Source organism: Parus major, chromosome 9, assembly GCF_001522545.3.
Source record: "Parus major isolate Abel chromosome 9, Parus_major1.1, whole genome shotgun sequence".
NCBI lineage: Eukaryota > Metazoa > Chordata > Aves > Passeriformes > Paridae > Parus > Parus major.
In genome coordinates this window covers 13,465,354-13,487,196 of record NC_031778.1, presented here as the reverse complement: position 1 = coordinate 13,487,196, position 21,843 = coordinate 13,465,354, and the positions used below count along the sequence as shown (strand labels likewise).

The window sequence follows — 21,843 nt, the reverse complement described above, 5'->3', positions numbered from 1 at the left end:
AGACCCACTCCAAGCTCAGGTACCGCCATGCTTGATCCCTGTCTCCTACTGCCTCTTAATTGTGTTCGTTTTGCTTCCTTCATGTTTATGACCATGTGGCATATATGTATTTTTCTCCATTTCAACTCTGGTGATATAAGAGTTTCTGGTGAGAAGTCACTGTCAAATCCCTGTCCTGGGCATCCTGGGCCTCCCTGGTCATGTTTTTTGGGTGCTTGTGATAAGGGGATCAGCTGCCTGCAGCAAAACTCCCCTGTAGGTGCACATCTCCTCTAACTCTCTAGTGCTAGATCCATTGACATCAACACCCGCATGTCCTGTGCCAGGTACCAAATGCAGCCTGTACTCACCATCTCACCAACCTGACCCAGACCCTGCTCAGATACTGGCATTTCCAATGTCCTCTTACTGCCTCATCTTAGTGCCTTTAGCACTTCCTTATCTTCTAAATCCAGGTTCCATTGTAAACAGACAGGGATTTTATGCTGGAGGTCCAGAGCTTTTCATTGCTAATCACACCTTTGGAACATTTCTGCTCTTCTGGGAGTCTGTCTGACTTCCAGCTCTGTTCATCTTCCAATAGGTGTCTTTTGCCACAGTGCTGATATTTTTTTAAGAGTAGACCAGATGTGATAGCTGTCTCACATACTCTTTATTGCTATGTCCATATATATTTAAATTACTCTTCTATATGGCAAATTTTCACTTGTTATACAGATATTATTGTCTGTATATTTAAATTTTTCATTTAATTTCCTTTTTTTTTGTTTCAGATATAATCCAATTATTTATTTTAGGAAAGACTAGTTTATTATATAGGATACGCACTAAAATGTCAGTTTAGATAAATTTTAATTGCTGATTTCCTCTAATTTAATCACTAATATCTGTATGTATCTGCTTGTTAAGTACAAGAGAGTCCTGGCTCACCTATTCAGTTCAGATTTCTTCTGCTTTTCTTGGTAATTAATAAATATGTCTTTTTTTGTAAGGAGTTAAGGCTGACATGTAGATACAACCCTAAGTGTAGCTGTATTTTAACATGCCTTTGAAAAGCAAAGATGTAAGAACCCCTCCTCATTATTTTGTTGGTGGTGAGAAACACCATGAAACACCTTCAGGGTCAACTCTGATAAGAGGTGATGGGAAGTTTTTTCCTTTAAATCAGAAGTTTTTATCAGTATTCTAAATCTTACACTGGTCTCACACATAAATGCATACACAATATACCTCCATTTGTACATATTATCACTGGCTACATAATTTTTATTTTTTTTTTATTTTTTAAATGTGTAAAGGATATCTTGTGAAAGCAATACTCAATTTAAGTTCCATAAATTATATGAGTACCAAACCCCAGACAGCTGATAGTGCAGCAGTCTGTTCTGGCTAACCAGTCCTGTTAAGTTTTTGAGTAAATTCTTCCTGTTGAGTCAGAAAGATATTTTTGGACCCACAAAGAATCTACTCTTGTGTATCAGAAATCTGTGCTAGAGGTTGATGAAGAAAGTTGGGTAAAAGGCATTATTAAGACATTGTTATATAAGTGGAGCAGTGAGTTTTTACTGTCCAGATCTTAAAAGCTCTTTATAACTGTTAAGCTTTTGGAGTGCTATTGACTGGTGTCATCACTATTATATCTGAGCAACAAATACAACATAAGCAAACAAACTGGGAACCAAGCATCTGCAAAAGTCTGGTGAAGACTCAGAGGGACTTTTTCTTTCTTCACAGGTCGTGCTTCCTGCAGTGCTTCTGGGGACCCACATTACAACACTTTCGACCACAAAGTTCATAATTTCATGGGAAATTGCACTTACACCCTCTCCAAAGTGTGCACTGTCTCTGAGAGTCTTCCATACTTTGATGTGTCCACAACAAATGAGCACAGAGGAGCCAACACCAAAGTCTCTTACGTGAAGTCAGTGCATGTGAAAGTCTATGACAATCAGATTTCTCTGCTGAAAAACAAGAAAGTGAATGTAAGAAAATACCTCTTAAAAAGACATAATTTTTAACTGACATGCAGACAATTATTATCTCTGTAGAGTTTATAACAAGACTTTATCTTTGTATTAATGATATCTCTCTCTTTTAATGAAATCTCCAACAAACTTGCTCAGATGTTCTTTAATCAGTTCCAGTCGCCCTATGCACAAGATCCTATTTTTCAGCAATCTGTAATAGCTGCTGGTGGTTGTAGGAGTCCCAACAGCCATACACTTACTTTCACAACTTGCTCTTCAGGTGAATGGTCGCAGAATGAACTTGCCTGTATTTATCGAAAAGAAAATCAGTATTCAAAGCAGTGGTGGATATGTTCTCTTGGAAACTGACTTTGGACTGTGGGTGAGATATGATGGAAATCATTATGCAGAAGTCTCTGTGCCCTCTAATTACAGTGGTCTGCTCTGTGGCCTATGTGGTAAGTGATTACTTATTTTTTTTTTCCTTAGCATGTAGAAATTACAAGAGTAGTTTGTATTGTGAGTTTCTGATTTTTCTTTGGTTTTAATCATCCAAAGTTTTCTAGTTCAGTTATCTCTTCATGGGTTTTTCACACTTTCAGTGCAGGAAATCTACCTAAGAATATAATGGTGCAAATAGCACTGTTTAATTTTTAGTCCAACGGTCCATCCATGTAGGATGCAAGAAAATTAGTAGGGTTTCTTTAGGTAAGTATTTTCTTGGATGCCATGTAAATCTAGTTACATAGGAGCTTACAGACTTCCTGCTTCAAATGTCTAAGCAGCAGCTCTTGTCAGTAATAAAAACACAATTCTGCTCTTACTTTGCCCAGTACAGATTGATGTTACATATATATTGTCTCTACTTCATTTTAATTTATTTTACAGCCTGAAACATAGGTTTTTTTCTACAGGTTTGAACTTCATAACAGTCATCATCCCATAAATCTCTTTTTACCCTCATAGGTAATTATAATGGTGATCCAAATGATGACAATATCAAGCCCAATGGTGACATTGCAAGTGGTTCCACTGATCTTGGAGAAAGCTGGCTGGTGCCTGAGAATAACACCATGTATGTAAAATCATTTCATCATGTGGCATTTGCTGAGTAAACTCTTAAAATCAAATATCTATCTACTCGCTGGCTTTTTCATCCAGTACCTTCTACAGTTTCCAGCTGCCCATTAGAAGTAGAGAGCTGGACTTTCACATAAACCAGTGAATAAGAGGGCTGGTGTCCTTTAAGTCTCATTTTTCAAAGCAGGAACTGTCTGTTGAGTGTGAGGGGGGATGGTACATCAGTCCAGTTCCCTTATTGGAAACCATAACTGTTTGGACCCCATAGCTCTTCTTTTTTTTCAGCTAAGAATAAGCCTTTGAATCACCCAGAAGGGATCTAAAAAGGAGTCCATTCAGTGAGAGGGCTGACATCAGCTCTTCACAAAGAAGCTGGATAGTCTTGTGACAGAAATTAAATGCACTCTTTTGTGCAGAGTTGTCATATATTAATTTTCCACTGAAAATCTGATAGTAAGAGATGTGAAACACGTGTTTGATTTGCTTGCTTTCCCCAGATGCTTCAGTGGTGGGACAGAAGAGCAATGTGATCCTGTGTTGGAGAGTGAAGCAAAGAAAAACACAGCATGTGGCATGATCACAGACCCAACAGGTAGTGTGTTGGTAGATGTCTGTGAGCCATGTGATGGTCTAGCTTGTTTTGTTCCTTCTCTGTAGTCTCTTTTTCTGAGCTCATATTGGAAGTATATAAAGCCTTCAGTGTGAATATCCAATGTAAAACCCATAGGTGCCTGGCCAGAATATGTCATCTGTTCAGACAATGCCAATGTATCCATGAATTTTATCAGAGAACATGTGCAGTGAACCATAGCTGCTCTTTGTGTTATAGTGACTTGTACTCTGCTTGCTAAAAGAAGCAGTTCAGACAGACTGTGTGTGTGTGTATTACAGATACTTTGTCCGAAATTCTGTACGTTTGCTGTAGTTGTCTAGAATTAGTGTTTTTCCTAGCCAGCAATGCTTAATTTATGTAAGTTATGTTGTATCAATCATGCAAAAAGAAGAAAACCTGATCCACAGAGACCATTCTCATATTGTTCATTATGTATCCATTTCAAGTACTGGATTAATTTACTTAACACAGCCTGGAACACCCACGATGTATTTGCTGTGACAGAGAATACAGGATGGTCAGTCTTAACATTCCAGTGTGTTTTTTATATCCTTCTGTATATCTTCCTTGATTTACACAGGAATCTTCAAGGACTGTCACACGAAGGTGCCTCCACAGAATTTCTTTGAAAACTGTGTTTATGACATGTGTTTCACTGGGGGACAGGCAACATCCTTATGCTATGGACTTCAGGCCTATGCTGAGCTGTGTGTCAATGCTGGGATATGCATAGAATGGAGGAATGCTACTCTTTGCCGTGAGTGTTTTGATATAAATACCTATTCTGAATTTTATCTTCATTGTCCTCTACCTTTTCCATACATGTTATTTCATTTTCTCTAATGTTCTGAGTATAGTCTGTCTTTTATAATGTCTTGAGCCTGCTTCAGATTCAGGACCATTCCAGGATTTGTATAAACCACTAGTTACAAAAACATGCAGATTAAATCCTTAAAGTTTTATAATATTTATAATTTGCTATTAGTTTCTTAGAAAAGTCTGATTATGTTCAACTGTGTCTTATGTGAGCTTCTGCATTGGAGAAATAAGTTATTTTGCTTCAATGAAAATCTACCATCCTCAATGCAAGTGGAGCTGGTAGTCCTCCACAAAACATGTTTATCCATGGCCTTTGGTTAATAAAATAAGAGACCTTGAAAAGCTGCTGTTTCTAGGGAGTGCTCTATTTCTCTCTAAAGCAAAGAAATTGAGTACTGTCATGTATATTTCAATTAATTCTCTTCAGAATGACCTTATGGCAAATTTAATATAATGAACTCGTATTTCTTAGAATAAAGCTTTCCAAAGGTTCCACTGGTGCTTATTTTAGGCAATACTGGACAGCTTTCTGCTTGTCAGACATACAATCATAGAATCATAGAATGGTTTGGGTTGGAAAGGACATTAAATATAATCTAGCTCCAACCCTCCTGCCATGGGCAGGGATGCCCTCCATTAAAACAGCTTTCTCAAAAGACCATCCAGCCTGGTCTTGAATAATTTCAGGAAGGGGGCATCCACAACTTCTCTGGGAAGCATTTTCTAAAGGACATTTAGGTCCACAAACTACACACCTGGAGGGAAAAAAAAGTCCTCCTAAGATCAACCATAAATAAAATTAAATAAACCATAATTGTTTTCTATGCTTTTTTTTTTTCTTACAATAATTTTTATTATATCATGTACTACTGGATTACCTTCTTCAGATCTGCACCTTTTTTCTTTTTCTTCTTGTTCTTTTTTTGATGTGATCAACAATTAGCTCTGCATTTAAACTAAACCATGACAAAAATGGGCAGGTTCTAGGAACTGGTTGGAAAAAGAACTACTGTGATAAAGCACCCAGTAAGTCAGCCCTGAGAGAACAGAGCACAGAGAATTCTTATATAAAAAAAAGATAGAACAAGAAATGAGTGTCTAAGCCTCCAAATCAGATTAAAGACATGGACATCCAGACTCCATAGTCTGAGGCTATAGGCCAGGACCTAAATACCTATGGCTTCATTATAGTAATAGAGAAAAGTCAGTAACATTAGAAAGATTGACTCTCAAGTGCTCTCTTCATCAGTGATTCAAATAAAAAACTCAAGTAAGGTCCTGACCAAGTGAAGGAAGTCTGGCTAGATACTGGAGATGTCAGATGTAGTTATCTGACAGGAGTAAGAGATCCTATTGTGGGGACAGAAATATATGAGAATCATATGTAGTGCTTTATAATATAATCCAGTCAAACACATGTTTTTCTGTGTTTTTTTAGATGACAGAAAAGGACAAATGCTTTGGGACTTCTGTAAAATGTAATGTTATTCCTGGGGACCATGTTTTGAGTGATAGAAGCCCAATTCTACCATCAGCAGGAGGGATGTGAAAGTATATTGTTCTCAAGGAGTCTCAGTGAAAGACAGACTGTGATTTTTAGTTCTATTTTGGAATATTTAACAGATGCTCAAGTAGGAACTACAGTAATGGGGATATACCAGGAGGTATAACAAAAGATTCTTTCCATAACTGTGTCACTTTATGGCTTTAAATCAGAAGAAAAAGACTTGTACTCAGCACTCTCCTGTCAGACTTCCTAACAGCCATTTTGTATATTTTCAGGAGCAAACAGGAAAAGCATCAGGAAAACCTTTATTATGATTTTGCCCTTTGGAGTAATCTTTTTTTTCAATTTATTTAGCAATGTCCTGTCCTGGAGGCAGCATCTACAAGAGCTGTGGTACTAGGTGTCCTTCTACCTGTTTGAACATCTCAAAAGTTGATTCCTGCAGTCCTTTGCCAGTGGAAGGTTGCTTCTGTAAGGAAGGCTATGTTTTGAGTGGAGACACATGTGTTCCAGAAAGCAACTGTGGTTGTGTTGATGAAAACAACCAGTATCACCAGGCAAGTAACATCAGACATTTAAAGGGGAAAAAAAAAAAAAAAAGGAAAAACCCAAAACAGGGAATCTCATTCTTTATCACTGTGAGGGAAAAAACATGTTAAAAACAGTACAAAATTCATATTTACACCATCAATAATTTCAAAATAGACTTGTGTTGCCAGCTTTCTTGGTCCATGAGTTATGTGGCTAGAATTGCCCAAATGATTATACATCATGCACATTCAAATACTAATAATTTTATTTTTCCCTTATGGTTTTACTTTCCTATTTATCTTACAATATATACTTCTACACTCTTTTTTTCCATGTAGCTGAATGAAAGCTGGTTCACTCATTACCCCTGCACTGAGCGCTGCACCTGCAAGGCAAATAGCATCATTGAGTGCCAGGCTTGGGAGTGTGGAGTCCAAGAGGAGTGCAGTATTCAGGATGGTGTGCTGGGCTGTCATTCCAATGGTGAGTCCTGCCTGAAAATCATCCCAATGTCAATTCCATAATTAGATCCTCTTCTTCTTCTCCTAGCTTTATTACAAATATCTTTTCATATGGCAAAGAAATCCCAACTGCTGCCAGTGCTAAGAGATGAAAATGCAGGATGTTCTGTCTTGCAAGCACAGATGCCCTGCTGTTGTAGTGGATATCAGCAAAAACTGATGCTGCCTAAAATTTTGCAAGGTTGCTTGGATTCTATTTGTCCTGATAATGAATATTCAAGACCCACATCACCAGCGCTGCAAGCTTTAAATTTGGCTGCATTTCTGTGAGAATTGTATTTCTGTGGGCCTGTGTAATGGCAAGTGCCTTATGTATTGGTGTCTATAGATGCAACTTTATTTACTTTTACATTTACATCTACATTTATACAAGTAATTATATATTTTGATATAGATCAGTAGTAAAGCTTTGTATTGCTCTCAGCTATACAATAAATCATAGCTACAACAGCATATAGAAATGTATACAAAAGTTTATTTTGTATATAATTTGCAAATTAAATTTAAGAGACACTTTCTGGAAACTTATTTACAAATAAATGTCATTGGCATGAACCTGAGTTGCCTCTCTGAAAGTTTGCCCACATAATAATGATCAGGATGTGGTTGCTACACTAATACAAACTGTTTTGGCCAGCTGAGTCCATGGTAAAATCCAGTACAAAATTCATAGATCATTTTTTTTTCACCTTCAGGCCAAGCAACATGTCAAGTGGTAGGAGATCCCCATTATTTTACTTTTGATGGAATGAAGTACACTTTTGTGGGAACCTGCACATACACTTTGGTTGAGGTTGTCAACACTGCCACCAATGTCATTCCTATAACCATACTTGGCAAGAACGAAGACAGAGGACTAAGAGGGGCCACATACCTGAAGGAGGTCTACATAGATGTGCATGGTGTACGAATCACCCTTCAGAAAAACCAAGGACTCCTGGTAGGTGGAGGTGCTCTTTTTTCTGGCAAGAAGTATCTTAAAATTAGCTCACTTAGAATAGTTAAGAGTAGCTGATTTCCTAAATAGGAAAAAGGATCTTCATATTTCCTAAGGAACATGTATGCATATGCTTGACACTTGTGTGCACCGCCATTAAGTGGATGTCATAAGGAAATATAATTTATCACTTGTTCTCAAGGCTTCTAGTTTGGGTTTCCTGTTTAATTGTCCATATCTTAGAGATTAAACACAGCGTCTCCAGACTGGGGAATTGTTGCCTGAATTAAAATATGGGACTCCCCACTTCAACAGCTTTTATCAATGCAGTCACCTATAGCAAGCAAGGCATAATGTATCAGGCCAGAATAACATGGCAGTACTGGAGGCAGGGAATCTACCCCATGAGTGAGAAAGAGCTTGCTCACTACCAGAGGTGAATCCTGCCCAGCCCTCCTCAGCTAAGAGGCTGATTCCTGCAACTGATAGTTGGAACATGCAGTGGTGGAAGCATAAAGAGCTAAAGTGGTCACAGAGAAATCTTCAGCACTACAAGGAATAGTGATTGTGAGCTTTCATGGAAGAATATACATACTGACAAATGACATGTCTCTCCAGCTGAACAATGAGAGAGTCTACACTCCAGTAGAGAAACAGCTGCACGGCGTGTCTATTGGAAATGTTGGCAGATTTATAGTAGTGGAAACTGACTTTGGTATGATAGTGAAATATGACGGCAATCACCATTTGGAGATCACCCTCCCACGCTCTTACTTCTCACAGGTAAGATTTAGCATACAAACATCTGGAGTTGTTTCAAAACTGCTGCCTTGTCCATTTACTTCTAGCTCTTTTTATTCCTGTGTTTTGCTGTTGCATCTTTCTTTGTAGCTGCATTGTAATACATGTAATTCTTTTCCTTTATATCTTTTTCTCTTCACAACAGTTTCTTTGTGTTCCAAGAGGGTAGTTAAAGAAAATTACTTGTCTAGGGAAATACTTCTTACTTAGAGAAATAAACAGCTTGAAGCCTTAGGGAATCACTGATTTACTGTAATTTCTGTTTTGTTTCTCCATGGGTGCAGCAAGAATGTCTGAAATGTCTGGTACAGGACTGGTTGGTGGTGGTGATTTGGTCACATTATTTCATAGGCAATGAATAAGAAGTTATTGGGGAAGTTGATGCAAAGAGGTCATGCTTAGAATATGGTTCTTTTCCATCTGCAGGTGCATGGCATGTGTGGCAATTTCAATGGTAATCATGAAGATGATCTGTCCTTGACCAATGGTACAGTTGTCACTGCCCCACAGTTTGGAAATAGCTGGGAAGTGGAGACAGACAGTGATAAAGGGTAAATGTTAAATAATTTTCATACCTCCCATCTTACTTCAGGAACACAGTGAATTGTTTTCAATTGTTTTGACTGTCTTCTACTTTGTTACATAAAAGTACTGTGTACCAGACTTAAATTTGTAGCTCAAAAAACAGCCATCCTCACAGGAAATCACTGCACAGGCCAGAGTAAAACCACAGCTGTTCTATCAATCTATGTACACACTTGGAGAATGAGTCTTTGGGGCCACAGTGTGGACTCTGTTTATTTGACACTGGTAACATCCAGAGCAAGATAACGGTGCTGAGGAATGGTGAGGGCCAGCTGCTCCCTGGCAGACAGGAAGCCATATGTGACAACACAGCTGAAAAAACTGGCCTGACCAGCCAGGGTCCATCCCACTCTATCCGAGCGAGGCAAGCAGGGAAGCCCCACAGATGGGAGCCTAGGTTAGCCCGGCTCAGTTCAGGGCACTGTACAGAAATTTGCAATGATGAGACAGATCCAAGGTCAAGCTGTGAAGTCAATCCTCTAGTCAGAGTCAAGTTCAATGACAGTAACAGGTGTCAGACACAGCACAGTGGTTGTCAGGCAGGTCTGCTTCTGCTCAGACTTTCATCCATTGACAGAAGGAAATCATAGCCTCCAGCCTTTTCTACTTTTCAGTGGAAATAAACTTTTCTGTTTCAGTCTGTCTTACAGCAGCTTGTGTCTGTGTTTTCCTGCAGTTGTTTGCCAGACTTGAGAGAAGAAGATGATACTCCTTGCACTGCTGAGAATAAACAACTCATTGAAAGACAGTGCAATGTTCTAAAATCAGACAAATTCAAAGTATGCCATAGTCTAGTCAACCCTGATGACTTCATAGAGATCTGCATCTATGATATGTGCCAGTATGATGGTATGAAGTCTGCTCTCTGTGACATAGTTCAAGTCTATGTGGACACCTGCAAGAATCATGGAATCATCATTAAATGGAGGAATAGCACATTCTGTCGTAAGTAAACAAGCAAGTAAAAAAAATGAAACCTCAATGGCTAACAGCATGCAAAAATTAGCAGAGTTAGGTGAACAAGTTATGTAAAAGAAAATGAAATCTAAGTTCTTAAAAAATGCAATTCTACTATCATGATTCCATTGCTACACTGAACTGCATTTGCATTCAGAAAAACACAGAGATAACTCAGAACTAGACAAATTATGGATATTATGTGGAATTAGAATGGCATTGGTAGCCAAATGAGATACTGTACTGAGCCTAAAATGTAGAAATAATATAACCAGAGGACTAAAAGAAAGAAAGATACTGTGTTAGGGCACGTTATTATCAAATCACTCACTGTGATTTGAACAAAAACTGACAATTTTCCCAGTTGTTTATTATGGACCCTATTCTCAGATTAATCTCCAGGGTATGTACTTCACTCCATCCTTTCAACAAAGCTACAAACAAATTATGCAAAAATTACTAAAGATCATGTAGTGGGGTTTTATTTGTGTGGAGTTTTTTACAATTTAGTATTATACTGTGGGATTGTCACATAATGCTGTGGAGGACAAAACAGTTAACCAGTTAAAAACCATGTCAGATGAATGTTTAATAGATCCATCAGAAATCTCTAGCTTCCTCCTTGCCATGAGTGGAGGAAAATACTGGACTAACAAAGCTTTTGTCATGTTACAGTGTTTATTGGACCGTCCTGTTAAGCATGTCTAGTCATTGGCATAAATAGGGTTTAGAGCTAGATGAACCTGCAGTCTGACAACGTGTATCTACTGCTCTTGCATGTCTGTAGTTAAGCTTAATTTACATTTAGTTTGCATCAACGGAGGGTTGAATATTTTAAGGAATTTGCCTATGAGAGTCTCATTTCTAGCAGTGCCTTTGCGGCTGAACTGGAGTACTGAATCTGGATAATCTGGTGCCAGGTGGTTCATACCTGTAATAAAACTGAACAAGCAGTTCCAGAGAGCATTCTTTGTTTTGTTTCTCATTGGATTTTTTTAAAAGTAAAATATAAAAACAGAAACCAGCTGATGATCAAAATCAGCTATTAAAAGGCAGTTCTGTATTACATTCCCTAGGCCAAGGTGTAGCTTTCAGTGTTTGCAGTGCACTTTGTAAATGTATTTAATAATGTTGGCTTTGTTCTCCCACACAGCACTGCCCTGCCCATCCCGGAGCCACTACAAAGACTGTGTCTCTGCCTGCCCATCAACATGCAGTGACATTTTTGCCTCTTCCCTTTGTGAGAAGACAGAAGAGTGCACAGAGGGCTGTGAATGTGATGATAATTATGTGCTCAGCAATGGCAACTGTGTGCCCCTCAGCAGCTGTGGCTGCAGGGATGATGACAACAATTACTATGAAGTAAGTAGTTTGTGAAAACAATCTCTGACTTCAAAACTTGTGGAAAATTGGTCTCCTGCCCATCTTAATGTGAGAGAGATCAAATACTTCAGGATCTACCTATTAAATACCTTTGTAAAAGCTGCTGCCTTGGGTATTAGGAAATACAGAAGCTCACTTGGTACTTTGCACCTGAGGCCAAAATCGAGGCCTATTTTAAAACAGGCAATTGATCAGAATTATTCAGGCAGTCTGTCCTAGTCTGGTTTTGTGTTCAAATTCTCATGTTGAAGACAGTAAGATAAATGGACTGAGATCCCCTCTCACGGGCTCTTGGTGAGACTACACTTAATCAATCAGTTGTATAATTGCCAACTGGACAAGGCTGTACCTAGCTAGTGTCCACACCCGTGGCTATTGAACTTCCATTGCACTGCAAAGCTTAGACCCTTGATAACATATTATTAACACAACTTGTGTCCAGGCTGGGGAGACATGGATAACTCCACACTGCACCAGAAGATGCCAGTGCCAGAAGAACGGTGTCATCAGTTGCAGGAGCTATAGCTGTGATTCTAGAGAAACCTGTGTGATCAAAGATGGAAAACACAAGTGCAATCCAACAGGTATGTGCAAGAAATTCTTCACTTGGTGTTCACTTGAGAGCTGCAGAAGGGGGAAGGATGTGAGTGTACATACTTTTCTTCATGGCAATTACATTCTTTCACAGCAAAAGAAAGCAACTCTTATGTTTTGTTGACAACATGTTATTGAATACAAAAAGGCCTCAGTTCTCATAACAGAAGGTTCCTAATCCATGCAGAGAATTTGTAGAGGGAAATGGATACCCGGGTATAATTTACTTATATCTAGAAATTTGACAGCTCAGTCTGACTAGTTTGAATAAAATTTCTTTTACAAAATTCCCACTGCATCTACTGAACCAAAACTCAGTTTGTGAATCCTATCACAATGGCCCTGTTTTTCCCACTGCATGTTGATTTGAGAAGAGGGGAAAAAAAACCACAAAACCAAAAACCAATAAGCAAAACCAGGACAGTGCAGATCTGGATAGATACATGATAGGCCAGTCAGAGGACTTTGGTGCTTTTCATTCAATATTTGTTGTAGGTAAAGTTATTCCCATATTCTCTAGGTAGGTTGGGTGGATTAGGAGAGAGCATAGCATACTACACTTCAATTTTAAAGAATAGCATGGCATCAGTCCTGTATTAGGGATCAATAGAAAAGCATAAGGCAAATCCATCCCTGCTACATTTTGGCAAAATATATGAGCAGAGGCACCTCAGCAGTTTTAAGGATGGCCTTCCTATGCCTTACTCCTGGCATAATGGTTTACTCTGTGCCCAGTGGTCAAGGAGAACCTTGATAGATGAGAGTCACTTTATCTGATTGTTAGGTCTGGTAAACCAAATGATCAGTTTAGTAACCTCAGCAGAAATTAGTGACAGCATTGAGTCAGCCAAAATTAAACATTACTTTTCAGTTTTGTAGCAACACATGGCAGAGGTTATGAAAGCAACATCTCTTAGAAGGCCACTTCAAGCCGTGCTTGTGTCAGAGTCATTCCTGTGTAGAGGGCCACTGTGCACAACTTACTCTCAATAAATTCTATAAACTCTGATGTTCTGCTTCAGCTCAGTTGGTTCACAGTGGTTCTCAGCAGAGGAATGAGTTTCTCTGTCTATCTCTCCCTTTGAGTGTCCATTCACTAGAGTGAAGCCTGAGCACCCATCTTTACTTCCAAACCTGCAGGCTAGCAGCAATCATTTTTATCTAACAGTTTGGACCAATCCAGCCATGGCATCTGGCACATGCACATTTAGACTGGAGAGTAATGAAGCTCTTCCCTTGCAGGTTTTGGGAGATGCCAGGTCATGGGTGACCCACACTACATCACCTTTGACGGGCTGGTGCACCACTTTCAAGGGAAATACACATATATTCTGGCTCAGACCATCCCTGACCTACCTGACACTCTGACACAGTTCAGCATTGAAGGCATGAACTATCCTTTACGTGGAAGTCGACACATTACTTACCTGAAAGAGATGCTCATCAATGTTTACAACCACACAGTGCGATTCAGGCAGAACAAGCAGGTTCTGGTAAGTCCCTCCCTGACTGCAGAGCACAGAGGAAGGCCCTCCCTTGGAGTAAAACACCTTTGAGTAATGCACCTATTTTTTTAAGAATTAAAGTATTAAAGTGAACTGTATTATTACAGCAGTGCTGTGAGGCAACCACAAATGAGATTTTCAGTTGCATGGAGTCTTTTTTCTCCATAGTTATGAAAGATACGATTCTACATCAAACAAACAAATTAATAAATATAGTTTTAGCAATGAAACCCTAAATATCCCAAGGCTTACAATAAAGCCACAACAATTTTTATCAGTGGTAAGGAAAGCTTTGTTTTATGCTAGGTTATTTTAATTTCCTTCCTCTTTATTGGTGTGTAAGAGCATACATAGATGCTATATTACATTTTTAGATCAATAATAGAAATTTCTTTGGATATTATGAAAGTACTGTATCCAAATCAGTTTCCTCAATACATTATTTTGTTAACTTAAAAAAATAAATGCTGTTAAATTATCTAATATATTTATCATAAAACCAGAGAAGGATTGGATTGTAGCATTGACCTGTACTGTAAACAGAATTTGATTTGACCTATATATAATGAATTTTAATTTTTTCATTCCTTGTTAGTTGGATGGTGTGAGGGTGAGACCCCCTGTTCGACCCCATGAAGGTATTCGTATATATCAGAGGGCAAGAAGAATTTACCTGGAGACAGATTTTGGCTTATACCTGAGCTTTGATGGCAATCAAAATGCAGGTAAGTGATACTAAAAAACTGTGCAGAAATATTTATGCACCACCCTCAAAAATGTTCTCATTCTGGAGGAGGTCTAAACCCAAGACAAAATTTGAAATCTTCACCCTTTGTGCTTATGGTCCTTTGTGATATAAAATACCAGAAAATAACCAGAAAATACTAGAAAGAAGTGTTTCCCAGGAACCAGAAAATAAATTCAGTGGGGTCCACTTTTCTCTATGTGGATCCCACTGAATTTAGGAGAAATGAGATACAGAGTCACACTGTTGTGCATTTTTTTCATGTTAAGTAATGTCTGAATGATAAAAACAAAAGCAAATAACTTGAAATTGTTAATTGGGATGATGGGACAAAATCTGGATCTGCCCCTTTGCCAGCTGAATTCAGTCACAGGAGTCATAGGACTGAGATTCTCAAGCACTCTGTGGGTGTATCATTTTGCATGCTTCCTCTCAAGCCTACTGCAGATAATCCCATTCTTTAGTGTTTGTCAGGACTTTCACATGGCATACACAGAAACCACTCATGTAAGATCGACACATAATACCTCCTCTGTTCAGATTAGCTCAGAATTACTCCTGATTTATATCAGCATAAATCTATACTATTTCTGAGTGCATAAAGCCAGGCTATTTATTTACATGGCCATCATTCCAAACCCTGAAACTCCAACTGCAGAAAGCAAATGTCTATCTACAGAAATCCCATTTCTCAGTGATCAAGTGGATTGTAAGGGAAGGGCAAAAAACGGGTGATGCATTCCATTTGTTGCAAAGCAGTAAGCAGCATGCACTAAGAGCACCCAGGCAGTGATATCATGTTATATAAAAACTTGTGACAAATTACTTTTTTCATGATCCACATTGCAGAGCACAGAAAGTGTGAATGCATGTATGAATAGGTATGTTCAGGGCTGTGCTCTTATGCTATGTATTAAGCCCATGTCACATTACCACCTGAAATCTGAATCATGGCATGTGCCATTTGGCATTGATTTCCACCTCTTCCATACACTCAGTGGCAACAATTTCTGTGTAATAGCTCTTTTTCCTTCTGACTTTGTCTAGACATAAAGCTGGCTACCTCCTACAGAAACAGAGTGGAAGGCTTGTGTGGTGACTTTGATGGGAGACACAGAAATGATTTCACAAATCCAGATGGTGTTTGGGTGAGGAACGTGAATGTATTTGGTGAAAGTTGGAAAGTTCCTCTGAAAAGAAGCTCTCGTCTCAGGTACTTGATTTTCTATTTAATATCCACAGCAAGCACTGCCACTAGAAGTGAGTGAATTAAGTCATAGTTAACTTCTAGGAATAACTACACTGTCTCATTTCTGTCTTACCTTTCTTCTTCTCATTTACAGACGAGATGTCATCTCAGAAAATGAGTCTGAGGAGGAACCAGATCCAGGACTTTTCCAAGGCTGCAACGAAAATCAGCTGGAGCAGCAAAACACAACTACAAGGTGTCAAATCCTGACTAACTCGAATGGTCCTTTTGCCAAGTGTCATTCCGCAGTCCAACCAGATTTCTATTTCACGTAAGTGTCTACTGCAGACAGTTGCTCTCCCAGTTTGCAAAATCATTTTGGCAATAGTTTCTGACAAGATCTTCAGTCATCTGGAGTCTCCAAGGTATTAACAGGAGCTGAAGATAGTGTCATTTATTTTTAAACATATTGTTTATCACACATTATTGTGATTATCTTTCTTTCATCTATTCAGCATTTCACTTCTCTGCTAGCTCTACAAAACAGCTTTCCTCTTTCCCCACACAAATAAAGCAGCAGTGTTAAGTATTATCCCTGTAGCCTGGAATTTCCAACGTGCTTACAGTCCTCATCCACATTCAGTGAGAATGTAGCACCTGGGTCTGCTGGATAGCAGTTCTAGCTTCATAAAATATTTATCACGCCATAGCCAAAGGCTGAAGCTACAGTGAAACTTTCTGAAATTTTTATGGAGAAGTACAATAACCAGATTAGTGAAGAGTAACTCACCTGGTACCTTCAAGAAAGTTCCCTCTGCTGTGTTTCAAGGTTGCTCTGCTTCCTACATGTACAATTCTAATAACTAATTCCAAGCTGTATTCATCCCCACATTCATCTTTCATCCTTCATCTACCATCAGTCACAGATTTGGGAAATAGCTGCCAGTTTTCTTTAGTTACATAGTTATGCCTAATGTTCAAAGACAGATAATTCCCACCCCAAAGTCCCTATTATCAGTGAGAAGAATTTTAGCAGTATCTTAAGCCAAATAAAGTGGACCACTGACTTCAATGTGTATACATATATCTATATCTATAGATTATATATAGAGTGTATAGATATAGATATACAGATAGAGATGATTAGATATAGATATAAATAGACACAGATAAATCTCCTGATTCTTAACATCAGCTTACTTTTCTCCACACTCTAGAATTTGGTTGGGCAGCCTGTTCTACCTGCTCAGTGGTTGCCCTGATTTTTCTGAGGTGCTGCATATTTGCAGATTCCATTCATCTTGGATCTCAATGCCTCTGAAAGTCAGGCCATGAATACTCAAATGATAAGCAAAACTGAGAAGATAGCACTGACAAGCAAACACTGGATAAAACAGAATTCTATGTCAACATTCAAGGCACATGGACATGAGGAGGGTACCCATGTACTGAAGTAGTGAATAGTTCAGCTGTAGCACTTAGCAGCATGAAAAAGTATTCTATAAGCAAGATTTATCCTGAAACAGAAGCAGAGAGCAAAGAAGAACTTACTGTGTTAAGGTAACACTTTATTGCTTAGTCCAAGGGAGGCTGAGATTGCTTAGGAGGAAAATTTTATGTATAGGGCCATAGTTTAGTGGTGGACCTGGCAGAGTTAGGTTAAAGGCTGGGCTCAATGATCTTAGAGGCCTTTTCCAGCTTTAATGATGCTATGATCCTATATGGACACCTCATAGAGCAGCAGCAGCTGCACAACAAATGACCTAATCTTCCCAACCATGTGCTTGGAGTGTCTTTTATTCCTCTGCTTCCTGTCAGCCAGATCCTGGAAAACAAAACTAGGAGTCAGGCAGAAAACAACCAATAGCATATGTACTGGGAATTAATGTTTTCTCATGTGGCAATTAGGAGCTGCCTGTTTGATATGTGTGTGGAAGAAGATGAAGTTGCTACCTTGTGTCGCAGTCTGGAGGAATATGTGCTGGCTTGTCAGCAGCAAGGAGTCAGCATGGATGGCTGGAGGCAACAGACTGACTGTGGTAAGCACAGGAAGAAACACAAAGCAGGAATTCTACCTACAGGACTCTTAAAATCTGAAATTTGAGCCTTTTCCTATATCAAATCTTCCCAGAGAGTAAAAATATGTTGATTCACACTTCACTCACTCTTCACAGTTAAACACACTTGTTTTTCTGGCTTCTCTTCTGTGTCTTACGCTGACTTTTGAATTTAAACCCCAGCTTCGAGAGATACTTAGGAAATCAGAGCTGTCAGCTCCTTGTCATTAGAAGTTTTGTGAGTGAAAAGGTGTCCCCATTCCCAAGGGGACAAAAAGTTTAATTTTTTGTGACATCACAAGCTACAAATCTGAAGGCAAAGCATTTAATTTCAAACTCTCTTTAAATCTACAAAATATACTAATTACCTCTTTTGCCTGTGAAATTTCAAGATTAAAAAATAGATTCAACTGAACACTCGAAACTTTTCAGACTAAAAAAATGCTGAAATAAGACTTACAATCATCTCAAACGTATTTTTCATCTTTTTAGGTTTGGAGTTCATCAAACCATGTTTTCCCTGTGTCTGCCATGGTTAGATGAGTTCATATTTCTGGCAAAATAGCTCCCAAAGCTGTGGAACAGCTCTGGCAATTGCAGGGCTGGCAACCCTGAACATGTATAAACATGAACCCTTTATATGAACCAGTGTATACCAGGAATGAGAGAACAGCATACAAATAGCTTTGATGATGCATTTCCTGACTTTGGAGTGCTTTACTTACAACTTCAATACTATAATATATGTATGCATATCTGTGTGTGTGTGTATTTATCATATTGCCTCCTAGAAAATGGATCAGAAAGGGAATCCTGTCAGTAACACACAGCAGCCTTCAATAACTGGACTCCTTATTTTCACAGGCATATCATGTCCTGCCAACAGCAAGTACAGCTCATGCATGTCTGCATGCCCAGCATCCTGCAACGACCTGACCAGCCCCTCTCAGTGTGAATCACCCTGTGTTGAAGGCTGTGAATGTCTCCCTGGTTATGTTCTTAGTGGCTTTGACTGTGTGCCTTACAAACAGTGTGGCTGCACATACCTTAACAAATACTATGAGGTACAGTCTCCCTGTGGGTCAGAAAGCTCCCACAGTGTTAAACAATATTTTCTCTTGTTAGTTATTTTGACCATCTCCTCATAATCCTCAGCATGTTGTTTTGCAGTAGAAACATTAGAAACAAAGAGCAATTGTTTAATAAAATTCTGGTTTCTGGAGAAAGGGAAGAAAGGTCAAGATCTCTTGGTCTCCCTCTGCCTGCCAGTCCAAGGCAGACACTTGGAGAAATTATGTGATTAAATTCATGCTAATTCTTGACCTTTATAACACTCATACACTCTAAACTTTACAACACACCAGTTACAGAAAAATTGGCTTTGCTCCTCCCAATGAAGAGAGATTAAGGCAGGGTTGAGAGTCTGTAGAGATGGGTAGGACATGAACAGAGCCCTGAGCAAAGCTGGATTCTGAGGAGAATCCTCCATTGTCACTGCAGGATAGAACAGCTCCATTATCTCACAGAATTCTGGTTAACCACTAGAGATTTGGCATAAAAAAGGCCTAAACCAGTAAAGATTTACTATTAACAGGTGGCACTTTTAAGAAAAATGGCATATAGCATTTCCACATTGCCTTGGAGGTAGGATGTGATTCATCTGCCACTCATCTCCAGCAACAGTTTCCCATTTTGGGTTGCACATGTACCCTGCCTGGGGCTAGGATCTCATGCCCCAAACTCTTCTTTTGCTTTCTTTCTTTGGCCATCCTCTAGTTTCAAAGAGCTGCATTAGTAAGCTGTTTGCTTTCTTTTTGTTTTACAAACTAGTTTAAAAACCCCAATCTTCCCTATTGCCATTCATCAGGAAAGCATTGGAGAGAGTATAATGAGGGTTCCAGTGCTACATTAATGTTTTTTTCTGGCTGATTCTTTATTTGATCATTTTTAACATCTATCTCCTGTTCTTCCAGATTGGAGAAATATTCACCACTGATGACTGCTCTCAGAGATGCCAGTGCACAGAAAGTTCCACTGTTTTCTGCTCTGAGATAGTGTGTGGGTTTGGTGAAATCTGTGGCATTTCAAACTACAGTCGTGGCTGCTACAGGAGTGAGTCAACCACTATCATATGGTCTTTGATGCTATGAAGTCTTGACTAGCTTCAAAAGACATCACTGGGTTAGGGATAGTTGCAGGAGAGAGTGTACAGAAGAAAACTGTGGAGACAGGTGAGCCTGCCAAGGCTTTCCCTTGAAGGAATGTGCACTGAAGGAGCTGTGATGAGCTTATCTCAACCCCTCAGGGCACATTCTTCCAAGGGAAAGCCTTGGCAGGCTCACCTGCCTTCACAGGAAACCATGCAGGGGATCTTACTCTGATGTTTCACTGGAGAAACAGTATTTATTTTCCTTATTCCTGTTGTCAGATACAAGAAACATGCTAAAATACAAGGGACGGGGAGCATTAGGAGTCAGCATAATCTAAGCAAGAACAATTCTCTTCCAACCTTCCAGAGTTGGATTATCTGAGAGTCAAGTGTTTCTCCTTTTTTTCCCAGGTGGCCCATGTATGCCAAATCCTTGTAAGAATGATGGCATTTGCTCTGAAACTTACAACAGCACCTCTCTCCACTTCTGTGAATGTTCAGAACTCTACACAGGACCAAACTGTGAGGCTGAAAAAATAGGTAATAAAACTATTCTGGATTTCCCTGCATTAAACACAATGTTTTTAAAAAAGTATATTGTTATTGAGAAGACTGGGCTTGCTTTTCATTTTCATGATGTAAGTTAGTAACCCAGTGGGTGAGAGCCTGTGGTCATCCAAGCAGTGAGAAGGGTCAGAATTCCAGTGGAGAGGTACCAGAAAGCAGGACAGCAGGGCTTGGTACAGCACACAGGACCTGGGTCTGACACCACTCCAGAAGGCCACAGTGAACACAGTAAAACCAAAAAGACATGCAAGGGTGGAGAAAAAATATTTCTGTTCACAGCACAGTTAGCTTACAGTGACAGGGCTCTTGTTTGTTCTTCAGCTGAAGATCCTGACACAGAGGATTCGGGTAACACAATTGCCATCGTCATTGCAGTTGTGGCAGGTGTAGCTGTTATTGTCATTCTCATCTCTTCTACAGTGTTTCTGTTCAGGTAAGGCTTTTCTCAGCTTTATTACACTCAGCAAATTAAAGACAACCTCTTTTAGCACCTGTAAACCTCAAAATTCCCATCAGTCACATACCTGCAAGACCAGAAAGGAGCCACAGCATTGGGGATCTCTCCTGAGGAATGTGAGGGAAAACTTACCTTTTTTTTTGTTAATCAAGAATGAACACATGCCATTTCTTTTACATAGGGCATATGTGTCACTTATCATAAGACTCCAGCTTCTCCAAAATCCAGTTCTATTCATGCTCACAGCACTGTTTGATCTCTCACTATAAATAAGAATAGAAATTAAAATTTATTATTCCTTTTTTTTTTCCCCCCTTCATTGTACAGAAGGAAGAGAAAGGTGGATACAGTTACAATAACAAGGGATTCTTCTTTGAAATGGTCCAGTGATGAATTGGATGCCAGAGTACGTGAGCAAGATTATGGCTGCATCGTGAACAGTGCATTTGATCAAAATGAATCCACAAATACACACTTATAGTTAACAATATTATTATTTGTCATACTTTTTACTCTTGTATTTTAATTGTATTTCTAATACTTTGAGAAGAAATAAAAATAAATTTATCATTGCATTTGTTGAAAACCTTTGAAATTATTCATTTAAAATATCTCTCAGGTCTCATGTTGTAGACCCAAACTGAAATGTGTTCTAACTGACAGAAGAGACTCTGTTGTCTCCAAAGGATGTTTGGAAAATTCCACACAGACCTTGATGGCACAAGTGGGCTGCACAACGTCACATACACACCTCTGAGGGATGCACAAACCATAGACTGATGTGAATTCTGTTATGGTCGGAATTCAAACTGAAAGATAGTAAGTTAAGGTCAGAAGTCAGAAAGTAGGTTTAGGCTAGAATTTAGAAAGAAATGCCTT

At 39.0% G+C, this 21,843-nt stretch overlaps 1 protein-coding gene across 1 annotated transcript in view; it reads left to right on the top strand.

The window, feature by feature from the left end:
• Positions 1–21,537, top strand: part of LOC107208584 (zonadhesin-like) — a 24,032-nt gene extending 2,495 nt beyond the window's left edge. Inside the window, exons 5-28 of the mRNA XM_033516762.1 lie at positions 1,482–1,554; positions 1,735–1,982; positions 2,248–2,425; positions 2,934–3,042; positions 3,545–3,639; positions 4,241–4,417; positions 6,341–6,543; positions 6,856–7,000; positions 7,734–7,978; positions 8,594–8,758; positions 9,203–9,327; positions 10,038–10,306; positions 11,472–11,680; positions 12,144–12,285; positions 13,538–13,788; positions 14,396–14,525; positions 15,593–15,758; positions 15,889–16,065; positions 17,643–17,773; positions 18,656–18,855; positions 19,765–19,903; positions 20,352–20,480; positions 20,829–20,940; positions 21,292–21,537. Coding sequence (XP_033372653.1) covers positions 1,482–1,554; positions 1,735–1,982; positions 2,248–2,425; positions 2,934–3,042; positions 3,545–3,639; positions 4,241–4,417; positions 6,341–6,543; positions 6,856–7,000; positions 7,734–7,978; positions 8,594–8,758; positions 9,203–9,327; positions 10,038–10,306; positions 11,472–11,680; positions 12,144–12,285; positions 13,538–13,788; positions 14,396–14,525; positions 15,593–15,758; positions 15,889–16,065; positions 17,643–17,773; positions 18,656–18,855; positions 19,765–19,903; positions 20,352–20,480; positions 20,829–20,940; positions 21,292–21,445 — 3,972 coding nt within the window. The 3' untranslated portion in view covers positions 21,446–21,537. The remainder of the gene's footprint in view (positions 1–1,481; positions 1,555–1,734; positions 1,983–2,247; positions 2,426–2,933; positions 3,043–3,544; positions 3,640–4,240; positions 4,418–6,340; positions 6,544–6,855; positions 7,001–7,733; positions 7,979–8,593; positions 8,759–9,202; positions 9,328–10,037; positions 10,307–11,471; positions 11,681–12,143; positions 12,286–13,537; positions 13,789–14,395; positions 14,526–15,592; positions 15,759–15,888; positions 16,066–17,642; positions 17,774–18,655; positions 18,856–19,764; positions 19,904–20,351; positions 20,481–20,828; positions 20,941–21,291) is intronic.
• Positions 21,538–21,843: the final 306 nt, after the last annotated feature.